At 34.9% G+C, this 21,776-nt stretch overlaps 1 protein-coding gene across 1 annotated transcript in view; it reads left to right on the forward strand.

Annotated features, from left to right (window-relative positions):
• Window positions 1–6,921: 6,921 nt before the first annotated feature.
• Window positions 6,922–21,776, forward strand: part of PIGK (phosphatidylinositol glycan anchor biosynthesis class K) — a 111,067-nt gene continuing 96,212 nt past the window's right edge. The window contains exons 1-3 of the mRNA XM_026497779.4: window positions 6,922–7,063; window positions 10,391–10,444; window positions 14,396–14,487. Of these exons, the coding sequence (XP_026353564.1) occupies window positions 6,971–7,063; window positions 10,391–10,444; window positions 14,396–14,487 (239 nt within the window). The 5' untranslated portion in view covers window positions 6,922–6,970. The remainder of the gene's footprint in view (window positions 7,064–10,390; window positions 10,445–14,395; window positions 14,488–21,776) is intronic.

Consider the following 21,776-nt stretch of genomic DNA (forward strand, 5'->3'; position numbering starts at 1 on the left):
CATTCTTTTCACCTCATATTATCTTGTTTTTTAATGATTATTTTTATTTAAGATGCTATATAAATCCATGATTAAACAGAGAAGTTCAACTAATATGAAGAATGGAGAGTAAAAGCCCTCCAAGACCCCAATCTTCCTTCTCAGGTCTCCAGGGGATGACTAGTGTTCACAGTTTAGGTACTGGTAGTAGTCCTCTTGCTGCTGTAACAAATTGCCACAAACTTAATGACTTAAAACAAGCGAATTTACTATCTTAAAGTTCTGGAAGTCAGCAGTCCAAAATGGGTTGGTGGAGCTGTTTCTTTGGGAGGTGTTAGAGGAGACTCCATTTCCTTGCCTTTTCCAGTTCCTAGAAGCTACTCACATCCTTGGCTGGTGGCTCTTCATCAGTCTGACTCCTGCTTCCATCACCACATCTTTTCTTCCCTGACACTCTTGTCCTCCTTTTATAAGTACCTCTGTGATTTCATTGGTTCCACCCAGAAAATTCAATATAATCTCCTTCACTCAAGAACTTAATCACATTTGCAAAGCTCCTTTTGTCCTGTTAGGTAACATATTCACAGGTTCTAAAGATTAAGACATGGACATCTTTGGGGAACCATTATTCTGTCCTATGAAAGTAACTTTCTGTAAACACACAACTCCTTCCCTCCCCTCCACACCACTCCTATGTCTTCCTAAGAGAGGCCTTCGAGGATGTCCCACACTTTATTAAACGGAGTATAATTAAAATATTTATTAAATCTTCCTGGGACTTTGGAGAATTTCACATGATGCTTATTGAATAAAAGCAAAATGCAATTGAAAAAAAAATCAATTGAACCAAAACAATTGCTCTTATAGGAAATTTTCAGCTCATGGAGAGTTGAACTCTATCAATTAGCTTTGTACGAACAGAACCAGTGGCTTCTTGATTGACAAGAGATGATTACACTACTGATGCGATATCAAGTTTTACATCACTAAAGCATTCAACATGATTTTCTGTCCAGGTCATTATGGCATTTTAATGACAACACAGTATTTCCAAAAATGAGACTTCGAAGGGCAATTGCTCTACCCTTACATTGAAGCAATGTTATTATGAGTTAGTTCTGAAGCTAATGAGAAGGTCATGAGATGGAAATTGATTACAGCAGGACAACAAACTATTATTAAAAGGCTCACTAGAAGGAGGGATGGAAAGTATTTGAAGCCAAACTGAAATGGAATTGAAGGTGGTCCAATATCAAAATTAGTACTAGGAAATGATACAAATACACTGGAAAGAAAGCCCTTTTCCTTTATTTTAACTGTTTTTTTATTTGTATTTTATTAAATATCTTATTTCCATTTTGAATTTTATCTTGCCCAAAGAAACATTTTGGGTGTTAGATATGAAATGTTGTATACATCAGATCCTTGTGGTGCTGATTGTTGTAGTAGACAGTTTTGCCTGAAGCAATTAAACTATATGTAGTAAAAACCACAGTGTACAATCTCTCTGCCTGACCATGTTCTTTTTTTTTTTTTTCCATGGCAGAGCCAGGTTTGGGACCCAACTCTTTTTTTTTTTTAAGATTTTATTTATTAATTTGACAGAGAGAGACAGCCAACGAGAGAGGGAACACAAGCAGGGGGAGTGGGAGAGGAAGAAGCAGGCTCCTAGCAGAGGAGCCTCATGTGGGGCTCAGTCCCAGAGCGCTGGGATCACGCCCTCAGCCAAAGGCAGACACTTAATGACTGAGCCACCCAGGCGCCCCTGCCTGACCATGTTCTGATCCTGATTAAATGTATTCTTTCCACCTATTTTATTCTGTAACAACATTTGTTTAGTAACCACAAAAGTATTGATAATAAGTTTATGCAAGTTTGTCTTCCAAATTGTTTTGGGTAAATATTTAAACCAGACCTTATTTGTCTAGGAATCCTAAACCTGGTTGACTTCCTGTGATCCTTATGTTAAAAAAAAAAAACAAAAAACAAAAAATCAGGCACTACAAAACATTTGGTTGTACAAGTTGGATATTCAAAAGTCATTTTCAAAATTGTCCTCTCTCTTGCTTTCCAAATATCATCCATCATCATGTTCTGTTGGTTGTGATCTTAAAATTCTAATTGAATTTCCCTCATCTCCGTTTCCATCATCTCCACACTTACCATGCTGGTCCAAGCTACCATTGCCTGGACTGTAGCCATGGCCTCCCAGATGCTCTGCCTGCAGCCATTCTCATTGAAGCCAGCATGATTTTTGCCTTTCTGAGGCTTTCCTTGACCTGACCCCCAAGGCTTTGAAGGGATGTGACACCTGCTTAGCAATGCAGTTTCATCTTGCAGCACTCTCTCTTTCGTTCTTTGAACTGCATGCATAAGGTCATTCAAAAAGTTCCTCTACGAATCCAAGCTTCCTTCTTCCATTGGTTCTTTGTAAGAGCTGGTTCCCGTCTTGAAAGCTCTTCTCTTCATCTTTGCCTCATTAACTCATTCATTTCAGCTCAGTCCATTTCTTCAGGGAAGCCTACGCTGGTTTTTCTTACAAGGCTGGGTTCCCTACTAGGAATTCTTTTGTTAGACTTTTACATTTGTTTAAGTGCTTCTACTGTTAATATTTGTCTCCCCTAGACTGTAAGCTCCAATGAAGGCAGCAAACTGCTCAGTTTTTGATCTCTCTCCTATTGCCTGTGACTAGCACAGTGCCTGGTACGTAACTGGTGCTTAATAAACATTCACTCAGCGAGTGAATAACACAATGGTGTTCTTGGTGCAGACAGGAGGAGAGAGAAAAAGGTAACAAAAAAGAAGAACCGGTAGGGGTATAGGTAATAAAAGAGAGCAAGAATAAACACTGATCTAACACTAGAGTCAACAGAATAAATCTGAGTTATCACTTGATTGAAGAACAATAGTAACAGCGTGGATAGACTCTGGTGAACTCCCTGTGAGGGTCATGCATAAAAACTTTTATTAGTGATGCCATGGATGTGTGTGATTTTGATCTGATAATCAAATGCTTGTTTTCTCTGTTAGTTGCTAAGTCAATTATTCACTAAACGAGTAATTGAATTGAATTCTAGTCTAAATGCAGACTCTGGTTAATTCTTTTTTTTAATTGAGATATAATTGACATAAAATTGTTACAGTTTTAGGTGTATAGTTTTTTCCTTGTGATGAAAACTTTTAAGATCTACTCTCTTAGCAACTTTAAAATATACAATACAGTATTGTGTGTTTTTTTTTAATACAATGCTGATTTTATTCCAGCTAAATAAAACAAGTTACCTGGGCAATAAGGTTCACTCAAGGGGCAAAAGCCAAGAAACAAGGATTTTTCGTGTTTTTTTTAATTATCAGTCACTGCACATTGCTCTCTTCCACACTTCCTCTCAGAAAATGTGGGCTAACTAATCCTGTGTAAACAGGAAAGAGAAAAAGGGACAATGGAATTCATCTAGTATACTGTTGAAGGTGGTTTCTCTAATTTCTCTTCTATAAACTGCTCCATCAATATGGTCCACTCTGAATTATTTTAATATCATAACCATCTCCCCCGATTTTCATGCACAGAATACACCTGTTGGAATAAGTGGATATGTAGCTTCCCCACACAGGGCTAAAGTTTTTAGGGCATCTGGTAATTTATCCTGATCGCAGTTTGGTGTTCTGTATTCTGAAGGCTGGCCAAACTCAAGAGTTCAGAATCCAAAGAGGCTGCCAAGTCCCTGTCCAGGAGCAAGAGCACCAAACCTAGCTCCAAGAGGGCCATACTCTCTCTCTGGCTGGCCACCAGTTCTCTGTTTTTTCCAGTGCCAGAGGGACACGCAGTGTGCTTCAAGGTCGGGCAAGTGACAGGCTGGGGTGGGGGTGGGGATCAGTATTATTAACTAGAGTTACCATTCTGAGGATCACATTCCCAGGCTCTACTTATCTTATAAAGTAAGTGGAAGTTTATACTTTTTGATTGCCTTTGCTCCTTTTTCCCACCCCTACCCCCTGCCTCTGGCGACCACCAGTCTGTTCTCTGTATCCATGGTCAGCAATTCTAACCAAATTTTAAACAATGCTATTTCACATATTAACAGATAAAAAAATTATTTCCCGTGTTGAGTGGTGTTTAAAATTGCCCGTGTGTCCTACATTTGGGTATGAAGCTGGCTCTCTTCCATACTTGAAAATCAGTGGTTCAATGAAAATACAAAAAGAAATAGAAATCTATTTCTTTAAAATGACGAGTATTTATTCTAATCTCAGAGGTAATGATAGACTTAATGGAAAAATGTTAAAACCATCCCTCTTAAAACAAAAATGAAACAAGAAACTCTTGCTATCAGCATTATTAGTTAGTATTCAGTGATAATATAAGCTGTGAAAAAGAAATAGAAGAAATAATATTGGAAAGGAAGAGACAAAAAGGTAATTTGAGGATAACATTATTAAAAAACTAGAAAAGCCATAACAATTTGTCAAACAAAAGTTTTAAGTAATTTTCATTATTAATATAATCAAATAGTTCTTAATAAAATAACGGAAGAGTACTTGGACAGAAAATATGATCTGCCTATCAGCAATAACTGACCAGAATATATAGTATTATAGATATTACTTATTTCCTATATATATATTTCTTATACAATGAAAAATAAATCCATTAAGAATAATAACAAATGTTAACAATACCAAAAAAACCCCAACCAATGTTAACAATGCTTAGGAAGTAGCTTAATTTAGGTATCTCTGGCTTAAAGCTCTACTGAGAAATTAAAAAAAGGAACCACAAATGAGAGAGTTCCATATTCCAGGATGAAGGACTAAATATGATAAAGATGTCAGCTTTTCTCAAATTTATTAATAGATTTTGTATAATCCCATTAAAAATCCAAATAGTATTATTTTCTTATAACTTGGAAAAATTATTATAAAATTCATTTGGAAAATTACCTGGCAGAATCACAAAAATCAAAGAATTTTTGTGAAAAATTAAGTATACTTAAATGGTTAGCCCTAATGGCCAAATATTAAAACATATTAAAAGCAACAGTCACTAAAATAACATGGTACTGGCCCCAAAATAGACGTATATTTTAACTGAAGAGAGCAGAAAGTTCAGAAATACTTTATTTCTGGTAAGTGTTTAGTAAGAGAATTATGAATCAATGGGTAAGGTGAGCATTATGTAGAAAATCCTGTTGGATAAAAGAATACCAATTTTGATAAAAGTAGTAGATTGTTACAGCAATGGCTCCCTAGAATCATGTCTCCATTTCTATACCCTTGTTTCTCTAGCTATGGACACATACAAAGTTTTGGGTGGTTTGTTATGCAGCAATAGATAACTCACATAACATCTCATTGCATATACCAAAATATATTCTAGATAATTGAATAAATATAAAATCAAAAGAAAATAAAACTTGATCTGAGACTGAAATGAACTTGTGATATTTCAGGTGTAAGACACTCTGGTAGTGTGCTTTCTTGGCTTTACAAGGGAAAACCTGAAATTTGACTACCTAACATTAAATACGTCACGAAATACAATAGCGAAAGAAACAAAATGTAAAGAGAGACAAGAGACTGGGAAAAGCAATAGCATAAAATATGGCAAGGCTTAATGTCACTTCTTCATAAAGGTATTCAAATTCATATGTATAACAAGCTATGAACAGAATATTTACATCAGAGTACATAAGATAGTTTATAAACACAAGGAAAGACATCAGAGCTTGATAGCAATCAGGACCTAGAAGTATACCAACCTCGAGGTAACATTTTGTAGCAAGGAACTGAGAAGGAAAAAATGGTGTAATTTGGTATTAGGTTGTATTTTGATGGCACTGGGAGTATACTTTGGAAAGCAATATTACTAACAGGCACTAACATTTTTGTACCTTTTGACTTAAGATTCCTGTTCTAGGAAATTATCCAAAGAATATAATTCAACAAATGTAAAAGGCCAAATGCACAAAGGTATGCTTTACAATATTATTTTTATGGTAAAACTTGGAAAATTTGTATTCTCCAGTAGCTGGGCAAGTACTATATCTGAGGCAACAATAAGGGGTGGAATTCCAAGTTACCATTCAATTTTAAAATTGTGAAGATCACGAAGTAGCATAAACGTGTTTGTCATGCTAGATAAAAATAATTTAAAATTGAATGCATATAATGAAAATAATGGGATGAATACACATGATTTTATCAAATCCTCAGATTCTCTTTGAAGTAAATTTTACCTCCATAATTACAGAAGAAACAAAAATTTAAATAATCTCCATGTTCAAGCTTTTATTTATTTTATTATTATTTTTTAAAGATTTTATTAATTAACTTGACAGAGAGAAACAACCAGCGAGAGAGGGAAACAAGCAGGGGGAGTGGGAGAGGAAGAAGCAGGCTTCCAGCGGAGGAGCCTGATGTGGGGCTGGATCCCAGAACGCAGGGATCACGCCCTGAACCGAAGGCAGAAGCTTAACGACTGCGCCACCCAAACGCCCCTCAAGCTTTTAATAATCGACCCCAAGCCTGTTAATTGCAGCATCCACCCATTTTTCCATTTAATCCAATTAATCTTTTTGTTCCTAAAGGCTTGCTCTTCCCACTACATCTCGCTTCACAGCTTCTTATATTCAAAGAATTGACAGCGCTGTGCAAAATAGGAAATAGCTTCTGAAAGTTTATGGGACCACAGGTTTTTCTCCCTCACCTTTCAAACAACTTTTTAAACGTTATATCTATTTTACAATACAAAAACTGAAAATGCAGTTAAAGATAAAGGATCAAAGTCTTCCATCTATCCCGCCCCAGCCACCCGGGAAACTTGAACTCTGTGCAAGTGCTGGTTACCAAAGGCGGGCGAAGGGCCGGCGCCAAGGAGGTGGGGCGGGCGTCGCAAAAAAAAAAAAAAAAAAAAAAAGTCACGCCAAACCCCGCCGCGCTGCTTTACGGCACTCGCTCCGCCTCCTCCAGGTGCGGGAAGCTGAAGCCGGGAAACATGGTGACCGCCTTCTCTCTCAGCAAGGGTTTGACTACCCTGTCAGGGTTATTGCTTTTGTCCTTCGGCAGTTTGGCCGCTAGTCAGATCGAGGTAGGAGTCAGACCCTCCGAGCAACAGGGCCTTGGGAGGACAGCTCTGTCGTGGCTGTGAGCGCACCAGCAGATATCCGCTTCACAGCAGCCGAGGGGACCATCAGCTTCTTAGTAGGCTGATGGGCTGTGTGTGTGTGGGGAGGGTGTCACAGGGGATGGGATAGGACAGTGTCGATCTGTTTCGCCCTTTTAAAACGACGAATTTAAAGAATCAAATTTCAGGAGACGGGGGAGGACCTGATCCATTGCTTGGACGAGTGTGCAATTCCTGGCAGTTGAAATGTGAGCACAGGAGGGAAGCACCTTCTTTCCTATTACTGAACTACACTGCTCCCCTTTGATAGGAGTCAGATGGGTACGGTGTTTTATTTTTGGCTCACAGGGCATTCTGGCCCTTTATAAAGCTTTCACTCTATCCAGTACTCCAACAGTACTTCAGGCCGGTTCTACAGTCTAGATCTGTTTTCAGGCCTGCATATCCTGTTGGCTAGGGAGCCGGATAGTTAGCTGACATTTGAAAATCTATGTCCAAAGTTGCATCTTCTGCCTAGCCCACCTTCTATGGGATTGCTACTAAGTCAGAAACCTGTTTGTTTGTTTTAATAAACTCTTTTTATCTCACGTGTTGATCATCACTAAATTATATGTTCTGAAGTTTAAAAATTACTTTCACCTTTCCAGTTCCATTGGCTTAACGTGGGCCTTGATCATTTCATACCTATACTATTGCAAGAACTATCTTGTTTCCTCCAAGCTTCCAAAGTTCCTCGCTTAGATGCTAGATTAGCCTTCATAAAAGGCAAACCCAGTCAGGTTATTCTTCTGATTTAATCCTTTTATTATTTTCCCATTGCATACAGAGGAAAGTCTAAACCTCATAATGTGGTCTCTGCCCACTTTTTGATCTTTTTATTGGAGTCCATTCTTTCTACCACCTAAGTACCTTGAGCTTAGACCAATGAGTTCTAAACATACCCTCCATTTAGAAAAGATATGGTGCATTCACCCTCTATCTGTATCCATGAATTACTGCTAATTTATATAGTCAATATTTGTAAGGTATTTTTTTTATATATATAATACAAATAGAAACAGAAGTTCTGCTATTTTCCTCCTTTATATTTGTGGATTATCTTGTATACTTCATTTTGGATACCATTATATTTTTTTGTAGTTATGTTGTTGCTGTGCTTTTTCACAACCATGTTTTTTTTAATACCTTTTGGTTCTTCTGTTTTTTTACTAAGATGCAGTAAAAGCATAACCTCTTTATCCCTTGCCTTTGCTTATACTGTTGTAATTTGTATACTTAGCTAGTATAGTACTCATCTGTTATAATCCACATATGCTTTGTAGTATCTATTATTCCTTCATCTTTCACTTAAGAGTATAATAGCTCCCTAACTGGTCTGCCTCAAGTCTTTCTTCCTTCCAGTCTGTTTTCCAAGCTGCAGCCAGAGTGACTTTTAAAAATGTAAATCCGATCATCTCACCCATAGACACCTTAATGTTCCCTTAAGGATAAAGAACAGAATCTTCATTATGACCCATGAACAAGGCCCTTCTCTTTCTGTGACTTCTAGTGCTAATCTTTTAGTTTCTCAAAGCCTTTAAGAAGGCTTTCCTTTCTGCCATTAGGGCGGATGTTATTTCTGTCTGGAATTATCTTCCCTATTCTCTTCATCTTTTGAATCCTAAGCTAAATGTCACTTCTCTAGGGAAAACTTTGCTGATGCCTTCCCACTTCCCACCGTCAGAATCAGGTCAGGTCAGGTCTATTTGGGAGGCTATTGTACTCTTTAATGATACTGTGTGTCTTATCTCTATAGAATTTATAGTTTGCCCTCATCTGCTTAATGTGTGTATCAAATTGAATAGTATCCTCTTTGGAGGCTAGTACTATGAATATTTTTGCCCATCATTGTATTCTGAGCACACAGGACAGTGGCTGGCACATGGCACCCCAATGAATGTGATGAATGAATGAATGTTACATTGCAGTGTAACATATTTGCATGCTTCTTTATTGAACTCTGGGGTTCTTGAGAGAAAGCAGCATGCTTTTTAGTGATTTTTGTACCACTGTACATTACATGTAACTCGCACATAATAGGTGCTCCATTCATTATATGTAGAATGAATTACTTTGCAGCGCCTGTATTGTCTAAACAATCACAGAAGAGTTTTGCCATATCAAATTTTTCACTAAAGTCTTAATGATGTAAGAATTTTCAGCTAGAAGGGACATTGAGATTATTGAGTCAGATCTTACTTTCTACGTTAGGAAAGTCAAGTCTAAAGAGATAAGTGACTTATCCCAGTCTCACAGCCATGTGTGGGGTAGGATTTGGGCTAAAGCCCAAATCTTCAAAATTTTAAACTAATGCTTTATCCACTATAGCACATTGTTTTCTTTTGCATCTGGGCAGCTGTTGAGAAACGTTAAAAAATACATATATATGTGTATATGATAAAGAGATTTGAGGGAATTTTTAATTTTATTCTCCCTGAAATTTTCTTGCCAGCTGAAAATTAAAACAGCTAACATTTGTTATACAATTACTATGTTCCAGTCACCATTCCTATCTTCTGTGTGTCAGGTAATAATACTATTTTATAGATGGGGAAATGGAGGCACAGAGAAGCTTTCCTAAGCTTTTACAGCTAGTAAATAATAGGGCCCAGATTTGAATCCAGGCAGTACTACTCTTCTGATAATTAATACTGTTTGGTAGCAGATCTGGGGTCATTAAGGTTTATATTCACTGTAATTTTAATATATAATAAATATCATGTTCATTAGGTATCTGGAGGTTTGGATGTTGAGGTTTTCTAATGTTCCACAATGGCAAATAAAGTTCAGACTTTAACAGATTAGCAAAATGGTACATGGCAGCATGCCAGAGAATGTGCTCTATCAAATATACCGATGTGTTCAAATAAAGTAAATGGAAGCATCTAGCACAGAGTAAGAAGTAGTGAAGGAGACTTCAGTAAGAAGGGTATTAATTGTTATGTGTAGAATCAAGGCGTGAAAATAAGTCGTTCACAATTTGAAGACTGAATGGAAAACTAGAAGCATATGAGGAAGAGCTGGTTGTGTTTGAGATAAAATGTTTAAAAACTAGCAGCACCTCCCAGACCCCCCCCCCAACAAAAAATAAAACTTCTGCCCTTTATAAGGTCAAATACTAGAACCTTTATAAATTTGCATAATGATAACTTACTATCATAATAAAGACTCCATGAATCTTAACTGTTCTTTATCAGTCTTTATTCTCAGAAATGTGGCTTTTCTAATGTTTTGAAATTACTTGACTTGTAGGATCAAGCAGAACAGTTCTTTAGGAGTGGCCATACAAACAACTGGGCTGTTTTGGTAAGTATGTTCTATAAAGGTATATGTTGCTGTTCACATTAGATATGTGTCTGAGAAATTTTGTGTGAATCAAATTTTTAAAAAATTATTTTCTCATATAACAAATTCCTTACTTTGATTTGGCTATATTTTAAATTGACCTTATATCAACTAATATTCTAGGCCTTCATTATATTGTCAAGTGGTGATGTGTAAATGAATATAAGAATATATTTGGGATACTGTTGCTAAAAGAAATATGTACAATTATTTTAATGATGGAAACTAGTAATTGTATTTCTTATCTGTAATACTAGTGTGTAAATATTCTCTATTTAGGCTATTTAAAAAAAATTTTTTTTTCTGCCCACAAAAATAAATGATCATCATAGAAAATTCAAATTATACTGAAAAGTTTAGGAGGGGACAGATTAATTTTATGTTAGGTGACTCTCACCTCAATTTAAAAAAGAAGACTGAGAAAATATCTTCAAGTTCCACACATGCCAGAATTAACATTTTGATTCTTCTGGCCTTCTTTCCCTTCACATATAAGCATAAAGATAATAATTTTATGTAACTGGGGTCATCTTATACCTATTATTTTGCAATCCCATAGCGATATATCTTGGAGATCTTCCCCTGTCAATATGGAGATCCAGTCTCATTTCCAAATGCTGTATTATTTTGTATTTTATGAATGTACCATAATCCCTAGTTCATGGGCATATAGATTCTAAATTTTTTATTTTAAATAAGGCTATGTTGGAGAGCCTTATACATACACCTTTGTGAACTTGACTGATTTTGTCTTTAGGATAAATTCCTAAGCCATAGGCTGGGAAGTTATGGAGCATAATTGCTCTCCAGAATGCTATACCTCTTTTTTTCTAATTCCAAGACAACTGTGTATTATTAACTTTTGCCATTTCTTTTTGACTGCTGGGTAACAAATTAAATTTTGTTTTAATTTGAATTGTTTTGATTGTTAGTAAGGTTTGCTTATTGGCCTGTTTTTTTCTCTTGCCTTTTTTTTCCTTGATGTAAAATATCATCTTAATTTATCTGAATTTATAAATTTGTATTTTTAATTTCCCTAATAGAATACACATCATCAATTTTGTCTTTTCTGCGCTTGGAAAGTATTTGGATAATAGTTTTGGTGCTGGGGATTTATTTAATGACATTTACATGATTAGAAGATATAATAAATTTGACTTAATGAAAAAATTGTAGAAAAGAGTTGACTAGAAGAAAGAATGAGGAAATAAGGAGGCAGGAAAGGAAATGATTTTTGTAAAAAAGGAAGGGGGTCATTTTATTGTTCTTCAATTAAGAACACCTATTTGCTGCCCCTCAAAAGAGATTTTATGAAGGAATCGAACAAAAGCTCTTAAGATAGGGAGACAGGTTTTCCGTGACCACTTAAAAGAGAGGGAAACTTATCAGGAGGCAGGCCACGATCCACCAATTCCAGAGGATAACTTGCTCTTCAGGACACCAAGGGCTCTTCAATGACTAGTCTCTCTATAGGAATTCTTAAAAGAGGGAGTAAGTGCCTATATTCAGACAACTAATTGCCAAAGGACTCATCCTTTAGAGTAAGAGCCTATTAGCTTACACTGCACACTTCACTAAAGCTTTCCTTGTCTGGTAAACTTCTAACTGAGGCCCTCTTCAATCTCAGTAACTTGGGTCTCAGATGAGAAATGAAATGAGGATGAAAAAGAATTATTACTGAGCATTTCACAACAATTGCAATTTCGTATCGTGTGCAATATTTTACACATTAACTCAGACTTAGTAAAGTGAGACTTCAGTGAATTATGCTTTCTTAAATGGAAAATCGTGAAATTTGACCAGGGCCAAGTTGAAAGTACTAAACATGCATTTTTTTTCAGTGTTATGTACTTAGATTTAAAAAAATGTATGTTTTTCTTTACCAGTTTGAATTACTTTGTTTTTAGTCTTGACTAAATGATTAGAGGTAAATGGAATGCCCCTTTGCCATTGTACTGTGACTGAGAAACTTTGGCCACCAGAGGGAGATAGAAGGAAAACTGGATTCCATTTTAGTTTCAAGATCTTCTTCGAGTGAATCATTTTTGCACCTGTTTAATAAAAAAAAAGTTATAATGATAATCCTTACTCATGATTAAAAAAAAAGTACAGTGAGGAATGGTATAAACTGAAAAATCATTGTACCCTTCTTTGACTCCCATTTTTATTCTCTATGATCACGATTACTATTTTCTCGTGTATCCTTTCAGAGATTCGCAATGCATACAATTACATTTGTGTCTACCCCTCCCTCCTTTAAAAAGGACTAATGGATCATATCACATGCTGTTGTAACAACTGGCCTTTTTTTTTGTATTTCATTTTGAGAATATGAATAATTTATATTAAGTTGATATTTCTTGGTCCCTTCTCTTTTGCCACCTTCATTTCATGTCTAGTAAATTGGTGGTGAAAATGAAAGCAGTTTCTTTGGTTTATGCTTAAATACTGTAAGAGCTGAGAAAAGCTTTTTGGTTATGGTAAAATGCACTGAATATTCTGGTTTTTATTATGACTAATTCAGATACAAATTAAACTGTTTCTGCTCAAGTTATGGAATCTGTAGATTTCTAGCTTTTTTATTTCAATTTTTGCTAGTACAGGCAATGTTATGATGAAAATTCTTGATTACATATTTTTGTGTACTTATGTAAGCTAAATCAAAAGATAAATATATATTTAAACTTGATATATGTTGCAAATTACCCTCTTAGAAGGTTTATATTAGTTTACATTCCCAACAGTAGGATATGAGTTACTCATTTCCTCACACGATTGCCAATACTGTGAATTGTCATGGACTTTTGAATATTTATCAATTTGATTTGTATTTTTTAAATTATGATAAAAGTTGAGCATCTTTAAGAGTTTCTTGTCCATTTTGAAAACCTTTTTTTATGAAATGGTTGGTCTCATCCTTTTCCCATTTTTGAAAATTGTTCATTTTTTTCATATTGAGTTATAATTATTTCAAGTTTTTTATTTCATTTAGGACTTTATGGTATTTTTGACACTTGGAATTTTACATTTTAATGCAGTCAAAAATTATAGTCTTTTCCTTTTTTGATTCCGGGTTAAAAATTCATTTCAATAAAAAATCTTGTAGTTCCTTTCTATTTGCAGGGACGGGACCATTTATGTGGTTCTCAAAGCTGTCATTATACCTACAACCAACAAAGACATGTGGTAGGAGATAGGGAGGGTGCTCCGGGGGTAGGTATACTTCCTTTGGAATGGATTTTCCAGAGGGCTGATTTTTTTGAGGCATGGCGTTAGATTTGCCTAGTACCTTTGGTATCATTTTTAGGAATCAGTTTGTTCTTTTTTTTTTTTTTTAAATGTAAAACTTATTTGGGTTGTTTCTAGTTTTTTATTCGGTTCATCAGCTTCTTTATAATGTATTCTCTTATGTGCATGTAGAAGTGTGTTGTATGTTATCTATCTATCTATCTATCTATCTATCTATCTAACATTTTTCAAAACTAGAATTAGGAAGCAATCCAGAGTGAAAGGAACATTATATAACCCAAGATAGTTAATTTTCTGTTCTGTGAAGAGATTATGGGCATTGCCTTTGATTCTAAAGAATTTAATCTTTTAGACATAGGAACATTATAGAATCACATATATCGAGAGTAAGTTTGTTCAGTATTTGATTAAATTCCCTAAAGATTAGGTTTCTCTTAAGCTGAATGGTCTTTCTATTTAATAGCAGTTATGAAAGACCTCTTTCTAGAGAGATTGGTTTTATTGACAGTTTTTTATATGCTTTCCTGTTTGTAAGCCTAAATTATGATATACTCTTTTTTTTAGGTATCTCTGAATCCTACTTAAAGAGAAATAATGCTGTAACTTATTTTGCTGTGGCTTATTTTGATTCATAACAATAATATATTTGTTTTAACACTTTAGGTATGTACATCCCGGTTCTGGTTTAATTATCGACATGTTGCAAATACTCTCTCTGTTTACAGAAGTGTCAAGAGGCTAGGTATTCCTGACAGGTAAGAATTCTTCATGAAGCTTAACTCTGAACTTCAGTGAAAATTACCCTTAGACAATTGTAATTATTTTTGCATTTTTGTGTTGCTTTGGAAGAAATAAAGAAACCTGATTTGAAGGTTTTTTTTTTTTAATTGTTGTTAGAGCATCCCATCATGTATAAAGTAGCTGTTACTTAAGAACATAATGGCAAATTATATAACAACAATCAATACCTTATCAGGTGAAAAGATTTGATAAAATATAATTATTTAGTGTCATTTATTTAATTATTAAACGCTTCAGTCTGGGTTTTTAACTGTAGACAACAGAAGACAATTTTGACTGATTTAAGTATAAAAGTGATTTATTGAAAGTGTATTGATTAGCTCACCAAATTGCTGGGAAGGCTGTATATAGTCTTAAGTCAGGAACATGTTAGACTAGGTAGCAAGAAAGACACCTAAAATCATAGCATAAAACCATCTAGTGGCAATAATGCTGCCACAAATTGCTGGCTAGGCTCTGCTACTGCATAGCTGCTACCATTACCTTGGGAAACTTAATGTTGCTGCTGCTGCCTGCTTCCAAAATCCAGCCTTTGCTGTCCCAGCTTCTCACTGTCTCTAGCTCTTAATTTAGAGTCCTTGGTGGGAAAGTCATATTGGCAGAGCACAGATTAAAGTGCCTATGTTCATGCTGAAGGGGTGACAGGAAGAATGACTGTATGGCATTTTTAGCTTCTATAAATGGAGGTGGGCTCTGCCTTCTATGAAGACTCATAAAGTGGGATATTTCCTAATTACATGAGGGAGTTCAAGTACAGGCAAAACCCCTATGCATCCACCCGGATACATGTTCTCTACATTTGGTTTGTCAGATATGATAGATCTGTTTTTGCTACTACCAACGTAATTATAGAAGAAACTGCATTCAATTCAGTTATTTAGGTTTGATTTATTTAGTCCTATGTTCCTCTCTTCATTTGGGCAGAATGGAAAGAGCTTTGCAACCAGATAGATCTGAGTTTGAAATCTGGGTTAGTGGTGATTTTCATGAAATCACTTCATCGTGCTAAGCCCGTTCCCTTGTCTTACTTTACTCGGACCTGAAATTAAGTATAAAGATATCTCTAACTATATTCTTAGGAAGTAACAAAATATTACAAAATAACAGTTTGGAAACTTCAAATCATTAAGAACAGGTTTTAGTTTTAACGCTTGAATTTCAAAATACAGTTTGAATTTATTTTTATACATATGGAACATTTTTAAGTTAAAAAGTATTATAACTTTTGTTCATATTCTGGGTACGTATGCTGAGAAAGATGTTTGTTACATTTAATAAAAATTATGAGTAGAGCTCTGTTTTGTTTTTGTTTTTTAATTTGTTTGTTTTTCAAGGGAGCGTTTTACCTTTGTCTTGAGATGCAAGGATTTGCGTTTAATTTTCCCATACACTTCAGTAAGAAATTAGTCCATGTCACAAATCATTTGTTGAAATACATGACATGAGTGATTGCCTTTTATTTTGGAAGGTCACATCAATTCCATGGGTCCTCTTTGAAATATCACATTAGTCATGTCTCTACTCTTGTTCTGATTTCTTTCTGATCTTCTGACGTATTTCACATGTTGCCACCATACTGAGCCATTCGCTGAGCCTGGAACAGTTGTCTGTACTTCTGGCTCACTTCTACCAAAACCTGGCTGTGATTCCAAATCCCTTGTGGTTAAAAATATAGATTTCTTGGCTTCGCCTCTGGTAATTCTAATTCACTAACTCTTAAGCGATGCGTAGACATCAGCTCTAGATGTGGTTCTGATGCACAAGCAAGTTTAGGAAGCACAGCCTTAATTTATACCTGATCTTCCAAATTTACTTTACTCTAGTACTTCTTAAAAAAGCCTTTCCTGACCCCTTTCTTTGGTTCTGTGGTATCGTGTGTATACTTTGATTATAACATGATTATATTAATTATAGTATGTCTCCCTCATTAGATTATAAACTCTTTGAAAGGAATACGGATTATATTTTATTTCATTTTTACTTCTAGCATCTAGCACAGTGCCTGACATATAGTAGGTTCTCAATAGGTATTGGATAAATAAACAAGTGACTTGGAAATACTTTGTCAGGTAGGCAAAGCAAACACAAGTCTGTACTTTAAAAATAAAAACACTTCTCTTTCCTAAATTGTGTTAGTTTAGTTTTTAGCAAATGTTAATATGATATAAAAGACATTTTAGTAAATAGTTTGTCTGAAATTTATAGTAGTATTTCAAAAAGTTGACTCAGGGGAGGGGATTTTAATGGTTATATGGGAAAATAAAGAGACATACTATTATTTGTATACCTAAGTTCCATGGAGGACAGGTGTTTTGTACTTTGTGTCCATGCTTTCTGTAGCCCTACCTACCCTCAGATACTTTTTTTTATCTGTCTGGTTTTAATTCTTTAAAAATTTCACTTTTTCAGGAAGTTTTCTGCCCTCAAATAATTGTTTTGTACTAAATCCCTGTTTTGCTACCTCCAGTATGCTTAAGATGCTTAAGATGAGAGAAAAAAAAAGGCATTAAGCAGAGGTTAGACCCCAAAATTGGTATGTGAAACAAAAATTGAGCCAAAATTATTCTTGAAAGTTTCTTAAATAGTGCATAAAGTACAATATAGTATTGTCTTTCATCAAGTCTGACACAGCCAGTTTGTCTTCTAGTGCTAGAACAGATTACTGTTTTCTTTTCCTCTGGTGGAACACTTGACGAAGTGGTTTATTTAGGACTGGGGGATATGTTATCTGGAAGTGTATCTCCTTAAGAGTAGAATTATGATGCTCATGCTATAAGAGTCGTACAGTCGATTGAGACTGATGGAGAGGCTGTAGAATCATAGCTCCCATCTCTTGTTTACTTTGGAGAATAAATGCATTGCATATTAGGGTGGGGGAGATTTAACCCCCTACTTTTTTTTGGCTGAGTGCATAAGATTAACTTCATGGAGTTAAATATGTACATAATTTTTCTTAAAATATGATTTAGCTCTACTACAAGTTTGGTGGATGTGAGTTTTTTTAATGATCCCTGTCTGATAAGCTATTTCTATAGTTAAATCCAGCAGCTTTTCTGACTCCTTTTTTCCTCTTTACTCTATATTTTAATCATTATGTAAGATTAATATTCCTAATTTAAACCTTTTTCTTCATCTCTCCTAATTCATACTTTCAGTTTATACAAAATAAAGCTCAAGTCCCCTATGCTAGTACTCAAGGGTTTGCAGTCTGGTTCCAAATCTGACATTCTGATAATTTAATTTCAATCCCTATGCTCTAGCCACTTCCTTCTTATAAGTTCCTGTATTGGCCTTACACTGGTCATTCCACCTATAGTTCTTTTCTTCCTCTCTCTTTCTAGTTTTCCTATGCCCAGATTCAATTTATATGCCCCCTAGAGCTTTCTAGGTCCTTCTTGCATAAATATTTTATTTATACTTTTGTCATGGGACTTTTTTTGTATGTACTGATTTTAATTCTTTAGTCCTGGTTCTCATGGGATGTTTGTAATCCTCACAGTACTTTAATATATTGTACAGAATATATTGTACAGAACTGAATGAATAAATGAATAGTATGCTAAAAAACTAGCCAAGTGGAACCTGGTTGGTCTAGGCTAGAAAGGAAATATTTATGAATAGTGTTTATTTATATCCCTTTATTTATTTTTATTTTTTTAAAAGATTTTTTTAAAAGTAATCTCTATACCCAATGTATGTATATACCCAATGTGAGACTTGAGCTCACAACTCCAAGATCAAGTGTCACATGCTCTACTGACTGAACCAGTCAGGTACTCCTTTTATCTCCTTTAAATCTTGTTTTGCAAACTTCATTGAGCTAGAAATGCTCCGTAGTCAATTTTATAAACTATTCCCTAACTCCTACTTTAGGGATCCATTGGTGGGGTGATCTCACCAGGGAACTTCAAATTCATTTCTTTCTATCAGATAGAGGTCTATTAAAGTCTTGCTTAAGATAAATTAACTTCAACTTTACTTATTCCCTACCTTTCCACTATTTAAGTTCCCTTGGCATGTGCTTTTTTTGGGGGGGGGGTCCCTTGTCCCTTTTTACTTGTTTTTAAAATAATGAATATTAGAATTCAATGTCAATTAGAAATGTGAATTCTGGTAATGTATCTATAACCTAGGATTGAAAAAAAAATCATGAATTGCCTGTTATTACTGGTTTTAAAGTCATGGTGGCAGTATAACTTTTGACCATTGTGTTTTAAGCTGCTGTGGATTATATCTTGTACATCAGAGGGCATTTTCTAAGGTGGAGCATTAATAAGATATTTCAGGGATTTTCTTGTACTTATTAAAATAATATGGAGAAGGGCATGGTTTTTATGGTTCTTTGAAAATATCTGTGGCTTTCTCTCCAGTAAGGTCAGACAAAATGGGCCCCTATTTCTGGCCTCCTCCTCCACACCCTGCAACACACACTAACTGTTCACAATAATTCAGAGACTACATAGGGATTTTCTAATGACTTCCTTCATTATTCCTTGAGTCCTTTATGAGAGATTGTTTTTTCCTTGTATTACATATTAAAAATAGTCACTCAGTAAAAAAAAAATTAGGAAAGGAAAAAATATTACAGGTAATTGCAAACATAGTAAAAGTAGTAGATTAATCACTTAAGAAGCAAAGCCCCAAACCAGTAGAAGGAAGAAAATAATAAAGATTAGAGCAGAAATAAATGAAATAGAGACTAAAAACAAAACAAAACAAAACAACAATAGAACAGATCAGTGCAACCAGGAGTGGTTCTTTGAAAAGGTCATAAAATTGATAAACTTTTAGCCAGACTTATTAAAAAAAAGGGGAGTGGGATACTCATATAAAGTCAGAAATGAAAGAGGAGAAATAACCACAGCACCACAGGGGTGCTTGGCTGTCTCTGTTAGTAGAGCATGTGACTCTTGATCTCAGGGTTGTGAGTTTGAGCCCCACATTGGGTATAGAGATTACTTAAAAAAACAAAACGAAAGACTTTATAAAAAACAATCAACACCACAAAAATACAAAAGATTATAAGAGAATATTACAAAAAATTATATGCCAACAAATTGGACAAGGTAGAAGAAATGGATACATTCCTAGACATAGATACCTTCCAAAACTGAATCAGGGAGAAATAAAAATATTGAACAGATAGATTACTAGCAATGAAATCAAATCAGTAATCAAAAAATTCCCAACAAATGTAAGTCCAGGACCAGAGGCTTCACAACTGAATTCTACCAAACATTTAAAGAAGAGTTAAGGGGCATCTGACTGCCTCAGTTGGAGAGTGTGAGTCTTGATCTTGGGGTTGTGGGTTCAAGCCCCATGTTGGGTGTAGAGATTACTTAAAAATAAAATCTTTAGAAAAAGTAAAGAGTTAATACCTATTCTTCTCAAACTTTTCCAAAAATTAGAAGAGAAAGGAAAGCTTCCAAATTCATTCTATGAAACCAGCATTACCATAATATCAAAACCAGATAAAGACACTACAAAAAAAGAAAACTATGGGTCACTATCTCTGATGGACATAGATGCAAAAATCCTCAACAAAATGTTAGCAAACTTAATTCAACAATACATTAAAAAATCATTCACCATGATCAGGTGGGATTTATTCCAGGGATGCAAGGGTAGTTCAGTATTCACAAATCAATCAACATGATGCATCATATTAACAAGAGAAAAGATAAAAACCATATAATCATCTCAGTAGATGTAGAAAATGCATTTGACAAAGTGCAATAGCCATTTATGATAAAAACTGTCAACAAAGCAGAGGGAACATACCTCAACATAATAAAGGCCATATATGAAAAACCAATGGCTAACATAATATTCAGTGGTGAAAAATGGAGCTTTTCCTCCAAGATCAGGAACAAGACAAATACGTCCACTCTCATCACTTTTATTCAACATAGTACTGAAAGGAAAACCTAGCCACAGCAATCAGATAAGAAAAAGAAGTAAAAGGCATCCAGATTGGTAAGGAAGAGGTAAACTTTCACTATTTGCAGATGACTTGATGCTATATATACAAACCTGAAAGACTCCACCAAAAAACTACTAACAATGGTAAATGAATTTAGTAAAATTGCAGGATACAAAATCAATATACAGAAATCTTGTAGTTCTATATACTAGTAATGAAGTAGCAGAAAGAGAAATTAAGAAAACAATCCCATTTACTATTACACCAAAAAGAATAAAATACCTAGGAATAAATTAACCAAGGATGTGAAAGACCTGTACTCTGAAAACTATAAAATGTTGATGAAAGAAATTGAAGGTGGTACAAACAAATAGAAAGATATTCCATGCTCTTGCATTAGGAGAATCAATATTGTTAGAATGTCCATACTGCCCAAAGCAATCTGCAGACAATGCAGCCCCTATCAAAATGCTGTTGGTGCATTTTTCACAGAAATAATCAAATGATCCCAAAATTTATATGGAACAACAAAAGATTCTGAATAGCCAAAGCAATATTGAGAGAGAACAAAACTGGAGGTGTCAAAATTCCAGATTTTGAGATTTACTACAAAGCCGTAGTAACTAAAACATTATGGTATTGGCACAAAAATAGGCATAGATCAATGCAATAGCATTGACAGCCCAGAAATAAACCCACAGTTATATGGTCAGTTAATCTATGACAAAGGAGGCAAGAATATGCAATGGGAATAAGAGAGTCTGTTGAACAAATTGTGTTGGGAAAACTGGACAGCTACATGAAAAAGAATGAAACTGGACCACTTTCTCATGCCATACATAAAACGAACTCAAAATGGGTTAGAGACCTAGCTGTGAGACCTGAAACCATAAAATTCCTAGAAGAAAACATAGGCATTAATCTCTTTGACTTCAACCATAGGGACATTTTTATATTTATGCTTCCTTTGGCAAGGGAAACAAAAGCAAAATTAAACTATTGGGACTACACCAAAATAAGAAGTTTTTGCACAGTGAAGGAAACCATCAACAAAACCAAAAGGCAACCTACTAAATGGGAGAAGATATTTGCACATGATATATTTGATAAGGGGTTAATATCCAAAATATATAAAGAACATACAACTCAACACATACTCACACACAAAACAATCCAATTTGAAAATGGACAGAAGACATGAATGGACTTTTTCCAAAGAAAACATATAGGTGGCCAACAGACACATGAAGAGATACTCAACTTCACTAATCATCAAGGAAATACAAATCAAAACAACAATGAGATATCACTTCACAGTTG

The sequence above is a fragment of the Ursus arctos genome, unplaced genomic scaffold, assembly GCF_023065955.2.
Source record: "Ursus arctos isolate Adak ecotype North America unplaced genomic scaffold, UrsArc2.0 scaffold_12, whole genome shotgun sequence".
In the NCBI taxonomy this organism is placed as follows: Eukaryota; Metazoa; Chordata; class Mammalia; order Carnivora; family Ursidae; genus Ursus; species Ursus arctos.